Consider the following 16826-nt stretch of genomic DNA (forward strand, 5'->3'; position numbering starts at 1 on the left):
TGACATTTCAAATCGGTCTCTTTATTAGATGAAAAATATGATGATACATCTGCCTGTACACAACAAAAGCAAATCTTAAAGCAGTTAGAAGTCCTACAAAATAAAAGGGAAACCATTTATGCCAGAGCAATAAATATTATTAAAAATGTAAGTTTTGAAATAAAAAATTTGTATGAACAATAACACATTTAATTAGAATATCCTACTTGCCAATTTATGAGTTTCAATGAGGTCTGGGGTCCGTGTTAGATTTTGCTATAACACCTCAAAAACAAAACATCATTATCACCATATGATATATGTTTTGAAATAAAGTGAGCACTGTATTCTTTGTACACTCACACTTAATAAAGTACACAAACAGCAGGTTTAATAGGCTACTGAAGAAGCAAACAGACATGATGAGACTACGAGTTGTGTTTGACAAAACAACTACAAATGTATGACACGACGGCGATTTTGCAAAGCACAGAACTAAACACAAAAGTCAACTTTGGAGATACATTCATTATTCCTAGATTTCTTAATCATAAGTATTAACATCCAATTTGCTATAAATTCAATTATAACCATGTTATAATATTGACTCATTTATAAACACATTTATCCATCCTTAAACTACAAGAACTAAGTACATAGTGTGGGTGCAAAGTACAAAAACATTTGATTTATTTTTAAAAGAAGAAGTAATATATACAAGAACAGCATGTTTGTACCACACTTCAATCCATTCATTCTGTGCTGTTCTGTGCATCAACAGTTGTCATCCGCAAAAAAAAACAGCTGAAATTATATCTAAATAAATGTTACTCTGATAAAAAACAAATCCCTGATTCCACACTAAAACATACAGTGTTTAAACAAAAAGAGTAAATGGTTAAGGTGCACACATTTGTGTCCATCAGTAGTCGTGCCGGATCCAAAATTCTTGAACGGTCTGTCGAGTAAAAAAAATACACAGGAAGTTGTTTTCCTCTGTGTAGATCCTCCCTCACTTGTGTGTCCATGTTCTCATCCTAAAAAAGTATCTTTGAATAGTACAAACAGTCTCTTTGCTCCACTGGGGGCTGGTGGAGAGCAGGCCTCTTCACCACTGCCTTTTGTTTTAGATCATCATATCTACAAAATCTTGTTTCCCATACCCTTTCTGTAACACAGAGAAACAAACAAGACAATGTTATAACGAATACATAAACAAATATTGTGTTTATTTACATTATAGAACGTATTCAAATACCACACAGTACACCTCTGTAACAGCTCCCTTGATTTTTAGAATTGACCTGAAGTTAAAACCCTACCTTAACATGTGTTAGCTGTAATTTGGCCCTTCATAGTGTTTATTTGACAGTCTACGGATTTGTATTTTCCATGGTCAACTTGTATTTTAATTTTTAGTTCTGTTTAATTTCTATTTTTAGTTGTTTATATTTTACGTTTGTTTATTTACTACTATTTATAGATTTTTACAAATTATGAGCAATGCCTTGTTGCCAAGGCTGCCGTGACTAAAGAATTTCCCAATTTAGGATCAATAAAGTACATCGTACCGTATCTTAGCGTAAGTTACCTCAGAACTCACGTTATAGCACGATAGTCAAATAGTCTGAGGTTTTTCCCACGTACAAGACAAGCTTTAATGCATTTTTGGTTCTGTTGGGACCTGTTTGTTAGGAAATAAATCTGCACACCGCACCCTTTGGGAGGGGCAAGTCGGAATCTGCAAAAGTCAGAACATGTAGGACACCTGGTCCTGCCCAAGACCTGGACACGCCTGAGTGGCTGTGTGTTTGTGTCGGTGTTGAAAGAGAAGCAGTGTGAACAGTCAGAGAGACACACACACACAGGCAGAAATGAGAATGAGGGTGTGGTTCAGTGACTATTGTTTGGGAGTCGACACACATAATCTGACCTCTTGTTACTTCATGTATTAATGTTTAAAATCTTGTTGTGTAATTTGATTGTTTTTGTGGCATCTGAATGGATTTGAATAACACTTAAAAACTCTGCCTAAACTCTTAATAGACGTTTAGAAAAAAAAACATAACTGATGCATTATCTCTAATATGTTATTGATTATCCCTCTCAGTTTTTTGGAGGGGAAATCATTAATCATGCAGAGCTCGAGTTTACTATCTTACCTCTTTGTAGCTTTTGTGCAGTTTCTTGTACTGGAACATGTTGCTGAGAACTGTTGATGCTGCTTTGGCTGCTTTCATCCTCCCCGTGCTAGGAACAAAAAGATATATCCAAGGTTAACACTTGGTACAAATAACTTTATGTGAGAAGAAAGGCTGAAATATTTCACGCAACATTCAACATGCAAATGTCATGCGGATGGAGAAATGTCAGGGTGAGAACACATTTATTCAATACAGCATGTTTATGCCACATTACAAAGTCTTACCTGCAGGTGCCCGTCATGGTCTTGATGCTGATCAGTTTTGGCAGGCCATCAAAGTATGTGATGTCTCTGGCAGCTATAGAGCTGCTGGTCACCAAATTATTGAGAACTCCACAGATGTTCACCACCACATCGCTAGAGGGGTCCTTCTGGCTCCCATCGTCAGGCAGCTTGGCCACCAAGTTGTTCACCACCTTTGAGGCTGGATAAACCAATAAGTAATGTTAGATTATTTGTTGGAAACCTATATTTACAATCAACTTCCTGTTAAGGACTCACACTTTTCTTTTAATGTTCAAGAGTTTGGTTAAAAATGGTAAATTATTATTTTTTTCAACTTTTTTTAAATAACTTAAGAAAAAAAACTGACCCATGTCATTCTTATCCCTGGCATGGCGGGACAGATTTCGTAAGAAGCCTGTGAGGGATCGCAGCTCCAGGTCATTGCTGGTCTGCATGCGGTTCTGCACCTGTGGCAGGATGCGCTCCTGCTCCAGAGCCACCAGGCTCAGCACTGACGCCCACTGCGGGACAAAGAGGAAGAGACAGTTTAAAGATGATGTAGATTGTTGCATTTGAATATGGCAAGATGAATATGCTTCTCACCCTGTTGTCTCCAGCGGTGATGTTCTGAAGAGCTCCAGCAGCCGCCTCGCGGGTGGTAGAGTTGACCTCGCAGTCTTGCAACACACGGTTATAAACGCCCACAATCTGTGGATGCCAGAGCCACTCGGCGCCTTTTGGCACCCGGGCCACCTCGGTGAAAGTGGAGATGTCCTGGTTCTTTCTCTGTGGGGAACATTTGAATTGACCAATTAGTAAAATTGGTATTCTCCACAAAGAACCATGCCATAGCACCACTTTAAATGTTGTGTTGACTAAAAATGTGCTCATAAGTAAGGATTGGAAATAATGAGTTCACCATGAAAAAAGTACAACCTATTAGTTGACTACAAAGGAGCAGCCCTAACATGCACACAAAATGCTGATGGGTAAATCTCACGTGTGCGTACATTTTTGGCTTTCCGTCCCTGAGGTGTATAGCAACCAATGGCGTCGCCCTTTCCTGAGCCCTGAGCTCTATTTGGTCCTTCTAGGCGCATCAGAGTAGTTGGAGACATCTCGCCGTACAGCTGGTAGGAGAGGTTCCTCAAGACACACATTGCATTTTCCACGCCCTAAGAACACACAGACAAATAAATACACAATCCTTGGGTTGAACAAAAAAAACGGATTGAATTCAGCTCCATCTCGTTTGATCTCACCTTGTCTTCTGCCTTGCCGTCCTCGAGGGAGTTCTTGATGTAGCAGACCAAAGAGTCCACCAGTCCGGGTTGTTCTCTCATCTGCTGACGGGTCTTCTTGTTCACAGAGCTCATATTCCTGAGCAAAGAGAGGAGTCAGAGAGATATTTTAGGTAAAATCCAGAAATCATGCATCATATTATATTTAACAAACTGGGCTGGTACAAATCAAATATCACAATATTTTCTACAAAACATTATATTGATATTTTGACAATATTGTTGGCTTTACTATTAATGATCTCATACAAATATTAAGATAAATGTTGTTTTAATAATCAATCAATAGTATTGTGGGTCTATTCACTTAAGGGTTACAGACAAATAATACAAGTTATACAAATACATCACTCTACTGTAATGCAGCTTTTAAAACCAGGAAACGAAAACACTTGTGAATTATTACAATATTACAATTTCGAAAATCTAAGATGATATCTAGTCTAATATCACACCATCAATATAATATCATCGTGGACATACTGTATCTCTCTGATTGCACTGTACAATCTCTTGTAGATTTTCTTGCCAATAGTATTGCTCAGGTCTTAACCCAGACAAATATTAACAAAATGAAAATTAGTTTAGAGATTAAAAACCCTTCAGCATGCACACAAACAGAGTCAAAGCGCCGGGGGCCTGGAGTGGCGCAGGCTTTCAAACACAACTGTGAAAATAAATGGGTGTGGTAGAAGCTCCACTAGCCCGGAGCCAGTGAGTTGGCGTGTACTACCAGAACAAGTTCCCAAATAGAAAATGTGATCATGAAATACATCTTAATCAAAAGGAGCATGCTGCTACCACACAGAGAAGACACAAATAGGTGAGGTGTACCTGAGGCATCCTGTGGTGTTGTAGAAAATGTCTGCCTCAGAGGCCGTCTGCTGGTAGCCATCAGTGTCTTTGCCTGACATAGGGATGAGGATGTTCTCCGTCAGCTCTGGGAGGGTCTCCTTGGCCAGTTTCTCCTTCAGGTTGTCTTTGGAGGAAAGGTTCCACAAGATACCTGCATACACACGAGAGGAGAGTCAACAAAACAGACTTTTATGCTTTATTTTACATATTAATTTGTGTTTTACTTCTCAACCTGGATGTGAGGATATTTTCACTTTAATCTTGGAGTTTTTCATGCTTCACCCTAACCTTATTTTAAATAAACAGTTCAACATTTGGGAAGGCAGATTAGTCACTTTCTTACTTAGAGCTGGATGAAAAGCTCGGTACCACTGTGTTATAGCTGTTTGTTCAATATTTACCTAGCAGTTTGTTAGCTTAGTTTAGTAAGAAGACCCGGGGGGAAACAACTAGCCTGGTTACAAAAAACATCTACCAGCAACTATACAACCTGCAATGTGTGTAATGTGTACAAAAGCTATCGGCCAAAAACAGGTGTGAGTTTGGTACTGTTTGACTGTACCAGGCTAAGTTTTTCCCCTGTGTTAAGTGTTAAGTTTAAGCTAAGCTAACCACCTGCTGGCTGAATCTTCATATGTACAGTAGGGCTGCTCGATTATGGCAAAAATCATAATCTCGATTATTTGGGTCAATAATTGATATCACGATCATTAAAAAAAAAAATAATAATCGTTTTATTTTGATTATGTTGTTTTCATAATCGTTGCCAGCCAAAATCGGAATTGCGATTAAAATACTATTAATTGAGCAGCCCTAATGTACAGTGACATATTGACATTAAAAGTCAAACTTGGACATATAAAATCCTTTCAGAGTCTATATGAGAAACTCAGTGAAGTCACAGTGAAGTGACAGTGAAGCTAAGACATTAGTTGGTATTATAAGAAAAGAACTCTGTGACATTTGGCAAAACTCCAGAAAAAAGGTGCACAGGTACAGTTGCTCTGACATTTATCACATTCTCACAGAAACTAGTGATTAAGCGCCTCGTCAGATATACATCAAGGTGTAACGGCTCAAAGGGCTGACAAGGCCATCAGTCATAAAAGGGAGCGGCAGGTATACAGTACTGTTAGGCCTCAGGCCAAGACAACTCCCTCATATATGATCCCTCTCTTCAAACTCCATATAGAAAACCTGCAGCTCCACCTCTTTTTCTTTATGCCTTCAGACACACAACATGTCAGGCAAAAATCTCTACACTGTGAAGTTGGAGTTGTATGATACATTTCCAACATTCCTACAGTCTTCATTTTATGAGCGAATGACTGCCAGTTCTGCTGAAAACAGATAATTGCAATAATGTCAGCTACTGAAGTTGTTGGAATGTACAAGTGCTGAGGGGTGGGGAGATGAGTCAACTGCAAACAAGAGTTATTCAGTAGTGAACTGTAAACATACATAAGAACTGAGAATAATCAACAGCCTAATAATCAAATCTTCTCTATCTATCTTAAAATATGAAAGTAACTATAATTAGTTTAATTAAATGCTCACAATTTGTTGATTCTGACAATAGTTTATAGTTACAGCTTGCCTCCTGTTTGTTTGGTGCGGAATAATGTAATGTTCAGGTATTGTAAGGACACCACTGTTAATATCATGTTGTATTCTAAAACTATGATAACATAATTTGCACAAGTTCTACTTGAGGCCAAAGTCCCAGCTCAGCTCTGCTTGTTGTATCATGTTTTTTATGTTAATGACTGCCGTCAAGTTTTTCCTACCAGTGATGTTTTTGTGGAGCTCATCGTCTTTTTCCTTCAGTGCTTCGACCAGCTGTGGGATGCCGCCCTCCTCGATCAGGGCCACCTTGTTGTCCATATTCTCATAGATGAGGTTGCGTGTTGCACCGGTGGCATAACGCTGCACTTCCTGGTTTTCGGAGTTGAAGAGCTTCACTAGCTCACTGATTCCCTTCAAATGACGCACCTAGAGACGGGGTGGCAGGGAAATAAATCGTCAGCTTAGGATATTTCATGTTTTTCACTGCATTTTACCCCATAGTTAGGCGATCTAGGTTAGATCTACAGTAGGTCATGGATTAAAGCCCCTATGTTCCTGTATGTTTGTTAAAAAAAAATGATGGCACTAGGATTTCCCAAGTTCTGCAATAGGTTTAGACAAATTGTTCAATTGTTCCAAAAGATATGCATATTTTTGCTTTCTACCTGAGTTAGTTGAGAAAGATATTACATTGTATATTTTATTAACTTGAGACAAAGCCAGGCCAGCTATTTCCCTCTGTTTTTGGTCTAAATATTAAGCTACAGTAAGCTTTACAAACATGCAAAAAAATGAAATGGGTTTATTTGCAAGTAACTATTTGTAAACAAGTTGTTACAGCGCATGCCACATACCACAATTATTTAATAATTTTCCAACATTGGGATCTTTGTTGCATGTCGTACCCCTTTCTGTTCTATAACACATCTTTCTTTCCTTTTAATACAAAAACATCTGGATTTATTTTTTACAAAACTCATTCAACACCGAATCCAAACCTAGAATATTCTCAGAGGCAAAACACAGATTTAGCTCTCTATCACATAAGATAAGAGTGTTAATCCCTTCTGCAGTGTATGTGACAGTGATAATAAAAATGGACCAACATGTGAAGCAAAGGCATAGCTACTTTATGACAAAAGAAATGAAAAACCCAGAGCTATAACCACAAGTTTAACTACCTCATTTTTGGCATCGTTGTCACTGTAACACTCGTGTTGAATGTAGGCGGCACCCAGGACCTGCAGGCCATGGTCCTCCTCTGTCAGGTTATGCACTGCTGATGGCATGTCCAAGGAGTTGATCCTAGTGAGGGAGCAAAAACACAAGTTCAACAAAATAATCTAAAACATTATAATGACCCCATTACCCTGTTTTCTCTCCCCTCACTAGGATCAACTCCTTGGACATATGTATGGAAGCACAAAATATGTCAGCAATAGTAATTATTTATGGATGATTTATTTGTTGCATGCAAAAATCCAGCTTCTGGTATTTTTTCCAAATCACACAGTGGTCTGCAAATCTGCTCGGGAAACCACACGCTGGGTTGTGTGAAATGTGAGGCCTGAAACTGAGCTGCCACACCCAAAACCAGTCCTGCAACTACGGAGCCTCCTCCCAATCCACAGCTCTTGTGAAATACTAAGCTCACATCACACACTCCCTGACTTAAAGCTCCAGGCACATTAATGTCAGAGAAAAAGTTAGTATTTACAGCAGCAGGAAAATGCACGAGGGACTGAATCAAGAGAAACTGCAGTTCTCCAGTTCATCTAACCTAGGGACATGTCATTGCGTGCAAAAGTGTGCCTTGCTGATATGTTTTTAGATGCTATATTAAGAAGTGTTTGGACAATGGAAGCATGAAGGCTCTCTTTAGCAGGGGGGATTGAGCTACTGTATATCAGGCTTTTCTTTCAGAAAATAATTCAGGATCAGTTGATCAACTACTGGATTTCTTAGGATCTGTTGACAAAAGGAAAAAGACTATCTACAATATCTACACACAAGTTACCCTCTAAAGATCTGTCAGTAACAAAGTATGAAAACAAACAAATGAGCCATCATTGTTTTAAAAGTGAAAAAGGTGGGGACTTGGGGCACAATGGGATGTAATGTAAGCTTCTCACCCGCTGAGGTTTCCCATGCTGGCTCCCATATCCATCTGCCCGAAGACGTCCATGCCCCTGCCCACACTGTGCATGCTTTTGATCGACTGGGCACGAGACATAGTGCCCTGACGCTGGGCCATTCCATATCCTGCATCCATTCTGTCCCCCCCACTACTATACACACTCCCACTGGACAAGATCTGCTGCCCAGGCAAGGAGCCGGTGCTCATCCGGTTTCTGTTTGTAATCCTGTTGATGGTGCGGTGGGCCGGGCCTTTGTAGGAGTGCTGCTGTGTGACCTCCACTTCTCCTCCTGTCATTTCTCCGCTGCGGCCAAGAGTGCCACTAAGAGATCGGTGCATGGGAGAGTTAAAGGTCATGGAGCCTCCTTGCCTGACCTGGGTGGCGTAGCCGTTGACTGCGCTTTGTGCATACTGGCGGCCATAGGTGGCGTCACGCTCAGAGACCATGCTGTAGGCATCGCTCGTATCAACCCACCCGGGATTCACCTGCGCCGTGTGCTGCCGCACTGCGTTCATGGAGAGGGTCTCTGGGTCCACTTGTCTTGTTTGCATGACGGCCGTTTGGTAGCCGCCACCTTGGTAGCCGCCACTTTGTAAGCCGCCACTTTGTAAGCCGCCAATTTGCATGCCGCCAGTTTGCATGCCGCCACTTTGATATCCCCCACTTTGGTATCCCCCACTTTGGTATCCTCCACTTTGGTATCCTCCACTTTGGTACCCCGCACTTTGTTGTCCGCCACTTTGGTATCCGCCACTTTGGTATCCGCCACTTTGGTAGACAGCCCCACCGTTCCCACCACCACCTCCCATTCCCCCAACACTGATCTTGTGCAGCGTGGCCAAGTCTGCACCAGCAGATCGGGCACTGAAACCCGCCTTCTGGGAGATGCGTGGACCCTGAGGATGAGGGAAGGAGTGACGATCACAATCAAATGTGTAACCAGAGATACTCATTAAGCTCTAGTGAACTGTGTGTATGTGTGTATGTGTGTATGTGTGTATATGTGTATGTGTGTGTGTGTGTGTGTGTGTGTGTGTGTGTGTGAAACACAGAAAATGGTTTCTCAATCCGATCACAGCAATTCTACTATCTTGCAGGTCAGCCCTAAGTCTGTTTTGTCATTTTAGTTTCCTTTCCTCATACAACAAATTATTTAGTTTAATATGCAACTTCAGGTTTCTCTTAGGCGAAGAGCTTAAATATATGTGGCCCAAATCCAGCATCTTCCTGTTGAATCACTAAAATGGAGGAATCTAGAGGGTAGACTTGAAAACCTGAGGTGATCTCATCACAGCGTACTGTGAAATACCACACATGCTGTGTCCTGGGTGACCCGCTCAAACACTGGCAGAGAGTCAGTGATGTGTTTGTTTTATTGAAATACCTAGTTAAATGACATATTACACGATTAGCTGAATATTTGTATAGAAAGTGTGAATACACGCTGAAAGAGTGAGATAATGCAGTAGTACTCACCATTGTTTTGGAGCCTGAGTACATGTAGGATGACTTGGAGCTGTAGCTTGGATTGTTGGTCTGATGTTTCAATGTTGAAGCACCGCCGTAGTCTGGAAGGAAGTAGAGAGAAAGAATAACAGATGAATACATTAACACGATTACATTGATTTACTGAAAGACTAGCTGGTTTAAATGACAAAATAAAAGGCAATTGTACTCAGATACAATTACTGAGAACAATATTTTATTGAATGAAAATGTTTACAAAGGGAGCTACATCTGCATATATTATTTTTGGTAAAAAGCTTATATAGATCATTAACATTCAACTTGTTGATCCTATCCAGAGTTAATTCCAGATATTTTAAAGAACTATTAATAAAAGTTTGAACGTTTTCAGTGTTGAGTACTCTTAAACTGCCTGGTTTAACTTTTAATGTTTTAGGAAACGTCAGTTTAATTGCCAGCTCAAAACATTTGTTAGTTAAAAAAATAATTAAATGTAATAAGAGAACTTTCATCTGTAGTAGTATCTGTAGTAACCTTTGCAAAACAGTGAATTGTTAGTAATTGACCCTGAAAACAGATTTATTTGACAAAGGCCTTTTACGTTGGTTTAATAAGTTTTGTGAGGTCATCCTTCAGTGATGAGATCGTTTTCTTTTTAAATTGATTGATCCAAATTTTTCAAAACATGGAATACTAAACTGGTCTTATAATGATGTGAAAGAAGGACAATGTTGACTACCCTGCCAGAGGGAGCAAAGAAAACTTTTCATTAGTGCTTTGTGTTGTGTGTTTGATGTGTCAACCGATCATTGAGCTCTGCCACAAAATAACACACATGAATAATACAGCATCAAGTGAAGCCTGACCTTCAGCGGCGCTACTGCACGTAACCACGCGATCAGGAAAACAGGGAAAATTGAATCCTGTTAACTTTACAATGTTGTTTCCAAATTAAAACAAAAATCCTTTGGGTTATTGTTCTTTCATCCATTGACCCTCATAAAAGTTCATTTGAATACAACAGAGACTGACTTTTTTTGTCTGCAAGGGTAAATGTAAACATGGAAACAAATCTAAGTAAAATAGTGATAGAACAAACGGCACAGTGGATGAAGATTTCATCACAACATGAAAGCCACAACAAGGTGTGTAACGCCCTTACATTTGTGATGATTTGCATGAAAGACATACATTGCAGGTGTCCTGTTGCACTGAAGCCTGAAGTTTCAATTGCATACAGTCAGTACCAGCAGGACCGACCGGTCTCACGTCTCTGGTTACCCTTCACAGACATAATTGTCTCTTTCTGGTTTAAATGGTTGCATAACAGTCATGTGATTTCACTTTCTAAATGTAACACACAGATAAAAGAAAGTAACCTGCAGTCAGTGTTCTTCTTATCTCCAGGCAGCATATCATGTTTCAAAACCAACTAATACCTTTGTATTTAGGAAGTGCAACACTGAAGGACATCCTACTCTAACTGGGAAAAAAAATGTAATTGTACTGTACGTCGTGGGCATCCGTTTCTCACATTTCTTATGCATCAGAGGGGTGGAGTGAACCTCCTTTCACGCCTCATTGCTATAGAGCACTTACACCACTCAGTGTGGGGGAAAATGACTGACATGTTCCCTGGCCACGTCCCAACCTGGCAACGCCCAAAGCACCTTTACAACACACAGAGGACACACCTTGAAAACTGAACTTTCCGATTTCATTTGTTGTTGTTTGAAAAATTCACTTTGGACATGAAGCCAAATCTTAAGCATACACTCTCTTTTTCTCGCTCTGACTCTCTGCCAGCCAGGACACGTTCACCAGTAAACATTGTTCCATACATGCATATTTTATTGCAGCATTTACAACCCAAGAGGAGGCGTTCCTTCCTCTTGGCGTTTTCCTCATGTATGAACTGTGATGCATTCATAACGAGTCCTTCTAAAGCCGCAAACCACTGAAATGGCGGCATTCCCTGTTGTGTTGTCAAGAATCCTTCTTTCTCTGTTATTCAGGTTACATAAAACAATGAATTTGGCAAAGCCACAATTTATGACTGTCTGTCTTCCTCCCCCGGCAAAGGTCAGGCAGAGATAACAGTGTGAAAAATATCATGCTCAGACACGATTTTCATAAATTGTGGCAATATTTGACAGAGTTATTTGACTTAAGTGTTGTATGTCCCTGTTTGTTTCAACAGTTAAAATGCCACGAACAGTATTTGTTTTCTTTCAAGGCAGGTGCTGTTTGTGCCTCCGGGAAGTGCTCAAACTAGACGAGTGAGAAGACATTCTCCTGCCCAAACCAGAGCTGTAAATATGATGCAGACAAGGAGCTGTCATCTCTAGTTTGGGGCAAAGCAATAAATTATAGGACAGGAAGGAATGCGTTCATGCATCAAGCAGGCGTGCACGTTCTTGTCACCGTTTTGTGTAGCTAAACATGTTACACTAACTTAGCTTCTTAAATGCAGTAATGTCACAACTAAGTCTACTCATTCAAAACTCCCATGGAAGCCTTTCCCCTGTGAGACTGTGGGAGTCGCACTGCTGCTTACGTAACAACCCGACCTTGGCTGTGTTAAGTTGGGTCAGACAGATGCTGTTTCACGATGTCTTTTACCAGACACACAACTGGTTCTCACCACGCCGTCATCTCTCAGGTATCTCTTCAGCCCTCACCTCTTAAAGCTGAGTAAGACCTGAAACCCAATCCCACAGTGGAAGGCTTTTACCTGGCTCTGCTATCAGGGAAACTCATGAAAGCAGGGCTTGTTTGAGCCTGTTACACATTAACCCTTTTTCGTGTGAGGGTATGAGGAATAAACACTGTAAGATCAAATGTGAGGATTCAGGTTCTACCGCTACGGACATGCAGAGGAGCCGAATAGACATATTCCAGACAAATTGTGCTGACGGGAAGTAATGAACAAATGTGTGTTCATGCGCATGTTTGTTCATACACACCCAGATCAGTGAAGTAGCTTTTACTTTCAGATCAGTGAATGTAAGCCTTTTACTTTCAAGAGTGTGTACACTCTTGAAAGTAAAAGCTACTTCACTGATCTGAGTCACCAATCTAGGAACATTATAACATCTTATCCACAAAAGATAAATTAACTATTTTCTACCCCAAAACAATAAATATATTAATCTATTTGTCAGCCAATAGGTAATTTATTGTCCCCTCTTTTTTTATGTATATATTTATTTGACTATAAGTTTGCTGGTTCCAGCAACTTAACTGAACCAACTAATTTATCCATTAATAATCCATTTGTATAGCCAATATTTAGTGGAATAACAACAAAATGAATAAAGTACTTTGCTTTCACAATCTATTGATACTGTATGTGGGTGTGCTGTGTGACTAAAAAACAGAGATTGGACCTTACACTGTAGGGGTTTAACATTTTTAAAACACAGCAATATGTTGGGATGTCCAGTGTCTATTTCAGCAGTTTGGAGTAGGCTAAGGCTAAAGGAAACAAAACACGTCGGACGGATCAGATAAGAACTTCCATTTCTCGTCTGTAACACAGTTAAGAGGTCCGTTTTTAGGGTTTTAGTGTCAGACCCATGCACCTGTTTTTGTTCCTGAGAGGACACAGAGGTGTTTGAACTTTGCCAGTCCCTTACAGAGCACAGGTCATTCCTCCACAGGTCATTCCTGTGCTCTGTACACGGAAATAAGCAACTGTCATGACCTATGGTCATGACGCAGAAGGTGGAGACCCTTGTTAAAAACAACGAAAAACACTTGTTGGTGTTTACCTGACATGGCGTAGTGTGAAGTTGATCCATTTTGACGCGGAAGTGTGGACTTCTCCGCCAGTCTCATCTGGACCTGCTGCTGCACACGTCGCGCTCGGGTCATCTCGTCCGACATCGTGCCCCCGTTCCCCAGGTGGATCTCCGACGGGAGCCCATAGGTGGTGACCGAGGTGTTGGGCTTTAAGGCGGACAAAAACACACTCTCAGAGCCCACGATACTCATGGTGAAAAGTTAAAAGACGCGCGTATGGCGTCCTGGTAGAAACAGTCCGTACTGCGGAGCTTGTTTGTGCAGCTGAAAGTGTGAGAGGGGCGCAGAGAGAGCAAGGCGATCAGAGGGAGCAGAGCTGCCCATCAGGGGGAGGAGCCTCGGGGCAACACTACCTGCACAGGTGCTCTTCTTCTTCACTTTTACCTCTGGGACGTTACATTACTGCCTCCCTCTGGACGGTGTCCCTCTCAATATAATATTCAGCAGTTTACATAAAACCAAATCGCCATTATCTTCCTGTCCTCCTCACTGACTCTACTCTCTAACATACTTTCGACTGGCCTCTACTTGACCTGGTGACCTCAATCACACATAGGCCTATGCTGCTGGTTGAGTCACATTCTTCCCGCACACTGTTTAACAAATACTCAGTTTAGCATGGTCAGTTATGGTTGACGAATGCTTGAGAAAGCAGTAACTGGATTTTTATTTTTTATTGGAAAATAACTGAAACCGGCATGAATCAATTTCTGGGGGGAGAAAAACTAAAAAAAGTTCTTATAACACTAATATGAATATGAAAAAAAAACAATAATACATTTTAGTGTTACATTATTAAGATTTGTTTCATTTTAACTTTATTTTTTAAAGGTTAAATACATTGCAATCATGTATTTGACAAATAAAAGTTAAAAAAGGTTCCATCTTGTAACACAGTGAAACAGGAAGTGTCAGTGAGGATGAACCAGGTCAAACAGCTGTGAATAGACCTGCCTGTGTCAGCTCCCTGTGACTGTGGTCAGTGAAGTCATATCCAAATGAATTACATGTGAATTGTGACCAATTCATTCACACTATGATGCCACATGTCATCCAGTGTGACAGCAATGTTATTAACAGTGGTGCATAGCAAAAAAGTTATTTTACTCAAGCACTGTACCAAGAGATATTTTAAGGTACTATTTCCATTTGATGCCATTTTATATTTCTACTTCTAATGTTGAATTTCAAAACGCTCGTTTTTTTTTCATTTTTTCACTCCACTGCATTAGTTACTAGCTCCCAGTCATATATGGAGTTTAAACATTGGTGGTGCCTCCACATTATGCCTACATTTTCTTTATTTAATCATAGAAAGTGTTTTATTCTGTAATGTGTGTTAATGCCTAATTTTGCTACTTCAGTAATATTACATTACTTTTACTTAAGTCACTTTTGGAATGTGGGAATATAACTTGTAACAGAGTATTTCTACACAGTAGTATTGCTGCTTTGACTAACGTAAAATATATATGAGTAGGCTACTTTTCCTTCCAACGACTTTTTAATTTTTCAAAAATTGTTTCATTTATTGGTATATTTTGGGAATTAAAAATATTCCTCAGGTTTTTTTTAAACTGCAAAAGTTAAGTTCCGACATTTGTACCCTATGCCTCAGTGTTCAGAGTTTAAAAGCTTTCGGCTCCCAGTAATTAGATAGATTTATCTGTGACGTTTTCACAAACTGGCCTGAGATTGAGTTCAATCTTGCAAATGACGTTGAGTGTGAATGGAGGACTGTTACCAGGTGTGGTGAAGTCTCACTCGATTATTAAGGTGGAGCCACACCTTTGTTTTATCTGGTTTGTTTTATATGAGCTTAGCAACTATGAGTCATCACAGCCGTTATGAGAGCAACATGAAGCGTGGGAGTAAAACATGATACATGCCAAATGTCTGCAGTCAAGCACCTGTCAAGATACAGACTATATGAAAAAGTCACTGTTGGACAGAGACGGGAGAATTACTTAAGTAACAGTAGAAGGTAAGCTAAGGTAAGGTACGTTTATTTATATAGCACATTTCAGACGCAGGGGCAATTCAAAGTGCTTTATATGTTCATTAACACATAATAGTAAGACAACAGAGAGGAACACAATAAATAAACATAATGGAATAACAGATTCATAAAAACAATGCATTAATGAGATACAAAATAGTTTAAAAACGACTTTGTAAATACGGTAAGTGCTAAAACAAGTTAAAAGGCTTCTGGGTAAGCAGCTCTAAAAAGTAGTGTTTTTAGCCTTGACTTAAAAGAACTCAGCGTTGGTGAAGACCTCAGGTTTTCTGGAAGTTTGTTCCATTTGTGGGCAGCATAAAAACTAAAAGCAGCTTCGGCGTGTTTGGTTCTGAGCCGGGGAACAATGAGTAAAAAATGAGCAAAAAAGAAGTAGAGTGTAGGAATACTCAGTTACGAGTAAAAGTCCTCCATTCAAAATGTTACTCAAGTAAAAGTACAAAAGCATTAGCATCAAATTAAACTTAAGTAACTCAAGTAAAAGTACTCATTATGCAGAATGGCCCATTTCAGAATAATATGTATTATATGTTTTGATTATAATTATTGATCAATAAAGTGTTTATCAAAGCTGGTAAAGGTGCAGCTAGTTTTAACGACTTTGTATACTGCAGGGTAGCTTGTGAATTTACTCCAGGTGTAACTAAAGTCTTATTTAAGAGTTGATTATATTTCACATCATAAATCCAAATCTGCAAAGTAACTAAAGCTTTAAGATAAATATACTAAAAGTAAACGATTGACCTGTGATTTGTAGTGGAGTAGAAGAACAAAGTAGCCAAACATTGAAATACTCAAGTAAAGCACAAGTACCTTAAAAGTGTACTTACGTACAGTACTTGAGTAAATGTACTTAGTTACTTTACACCTCCAGTTAAAACATCTGTAATTGAATTCATAATACACATCAATGCTCTTGTTGCCCTTCTTCATGACTGCCTTTCTTTGTTTGGGTGCAGCTAAGGAGAAAATGTTAAACTGCAACCTGTCTGAACCTTTCCCAAACATTTCCCTCGAGGGTAGAAGAGGATTTCATTTCCCCAAAGCAGATCAAAGTTGATAGGTTTACACTGGATTGGATGAAGAAGGAGATGTATAGAAGACTCCTTCCTATGCCTATCATTTCAATTATAATCCTCATTTATCCGAAATAAAATCACCTTTCTTGTTTTGATTAATTTCTTCATACTCTTTCCAGAGTCTGACTTCACCCTCATGTATAATGTTTGTTGATGGAAACAATCAGTCAGCGGAAAANTGTTCATGTA

The 16826-nt window shown here is 39.7% G+C and overlaps 1 protein-coding gene across 2 annotated transcripts; it reads right to left on the bottom strand.

The window, feature by feature from the left end:
* Positions 1 to 13839, bottom strand: LOC104964503 (plakophilin-3). Of its 2 annotated transcripts, XM_010793305.1 has the most exons (14): positions 13508 to 13839; positions 9744 to 9835; positions 8906 to 9163; positions 8262 to 8875; positions 7311 to 7434; positions 6351 to 6555; positions 4543 to 4714; positions 3670 to 3787; positions 3418 to 3582; positions 3011 to 3193; positions 2775 to 2928; positions 2408 to 2606; positions 2142 to 2229; positions 1 to 1147 (listed from the first exon to the last, which is right to left on the bottom strand). In XM_010793305.1, the coding sequence occupies exons 1-14, from the start codon at positions 13728 to 13730 to the stop codon at positions 1106 to 1108; spliced, it is 2637 nt and encodes an 878-aa protein (XP_010791607.1). In that variant the 5' UTR covers positions 13731 to 13839; the 3' UTR covers positions 1 to 1105. The 2 variants fall into 2 exon arrangements, with proteins under 2 accessions (XP_010791607.1, XP_010791606.1); XM_010793304.1 differs by having other exon boundaries at positions 8262 to 9163.
* Positions 13840 to 16826: the final 2987 nt, after the last annotated feature.

The sequence above is a fragment of the Notothenia coriiceps genome, unplaced genomic scaffold (assembly GCF_000735185.1).
Source record: "Notothenia coriiceps isolate Sejong01 unplaced genomic scaffold, NC01 NC01_scaffold00037244, whole genome shotgun sequence".
NCBI classification, from domain to species: domain Eukaryota; kingdom Metazoa; phylum Chordata; class Actinopteri; order Perciformes; family Nototheniidae; genus Notothenia; species Notothenia coriiceps.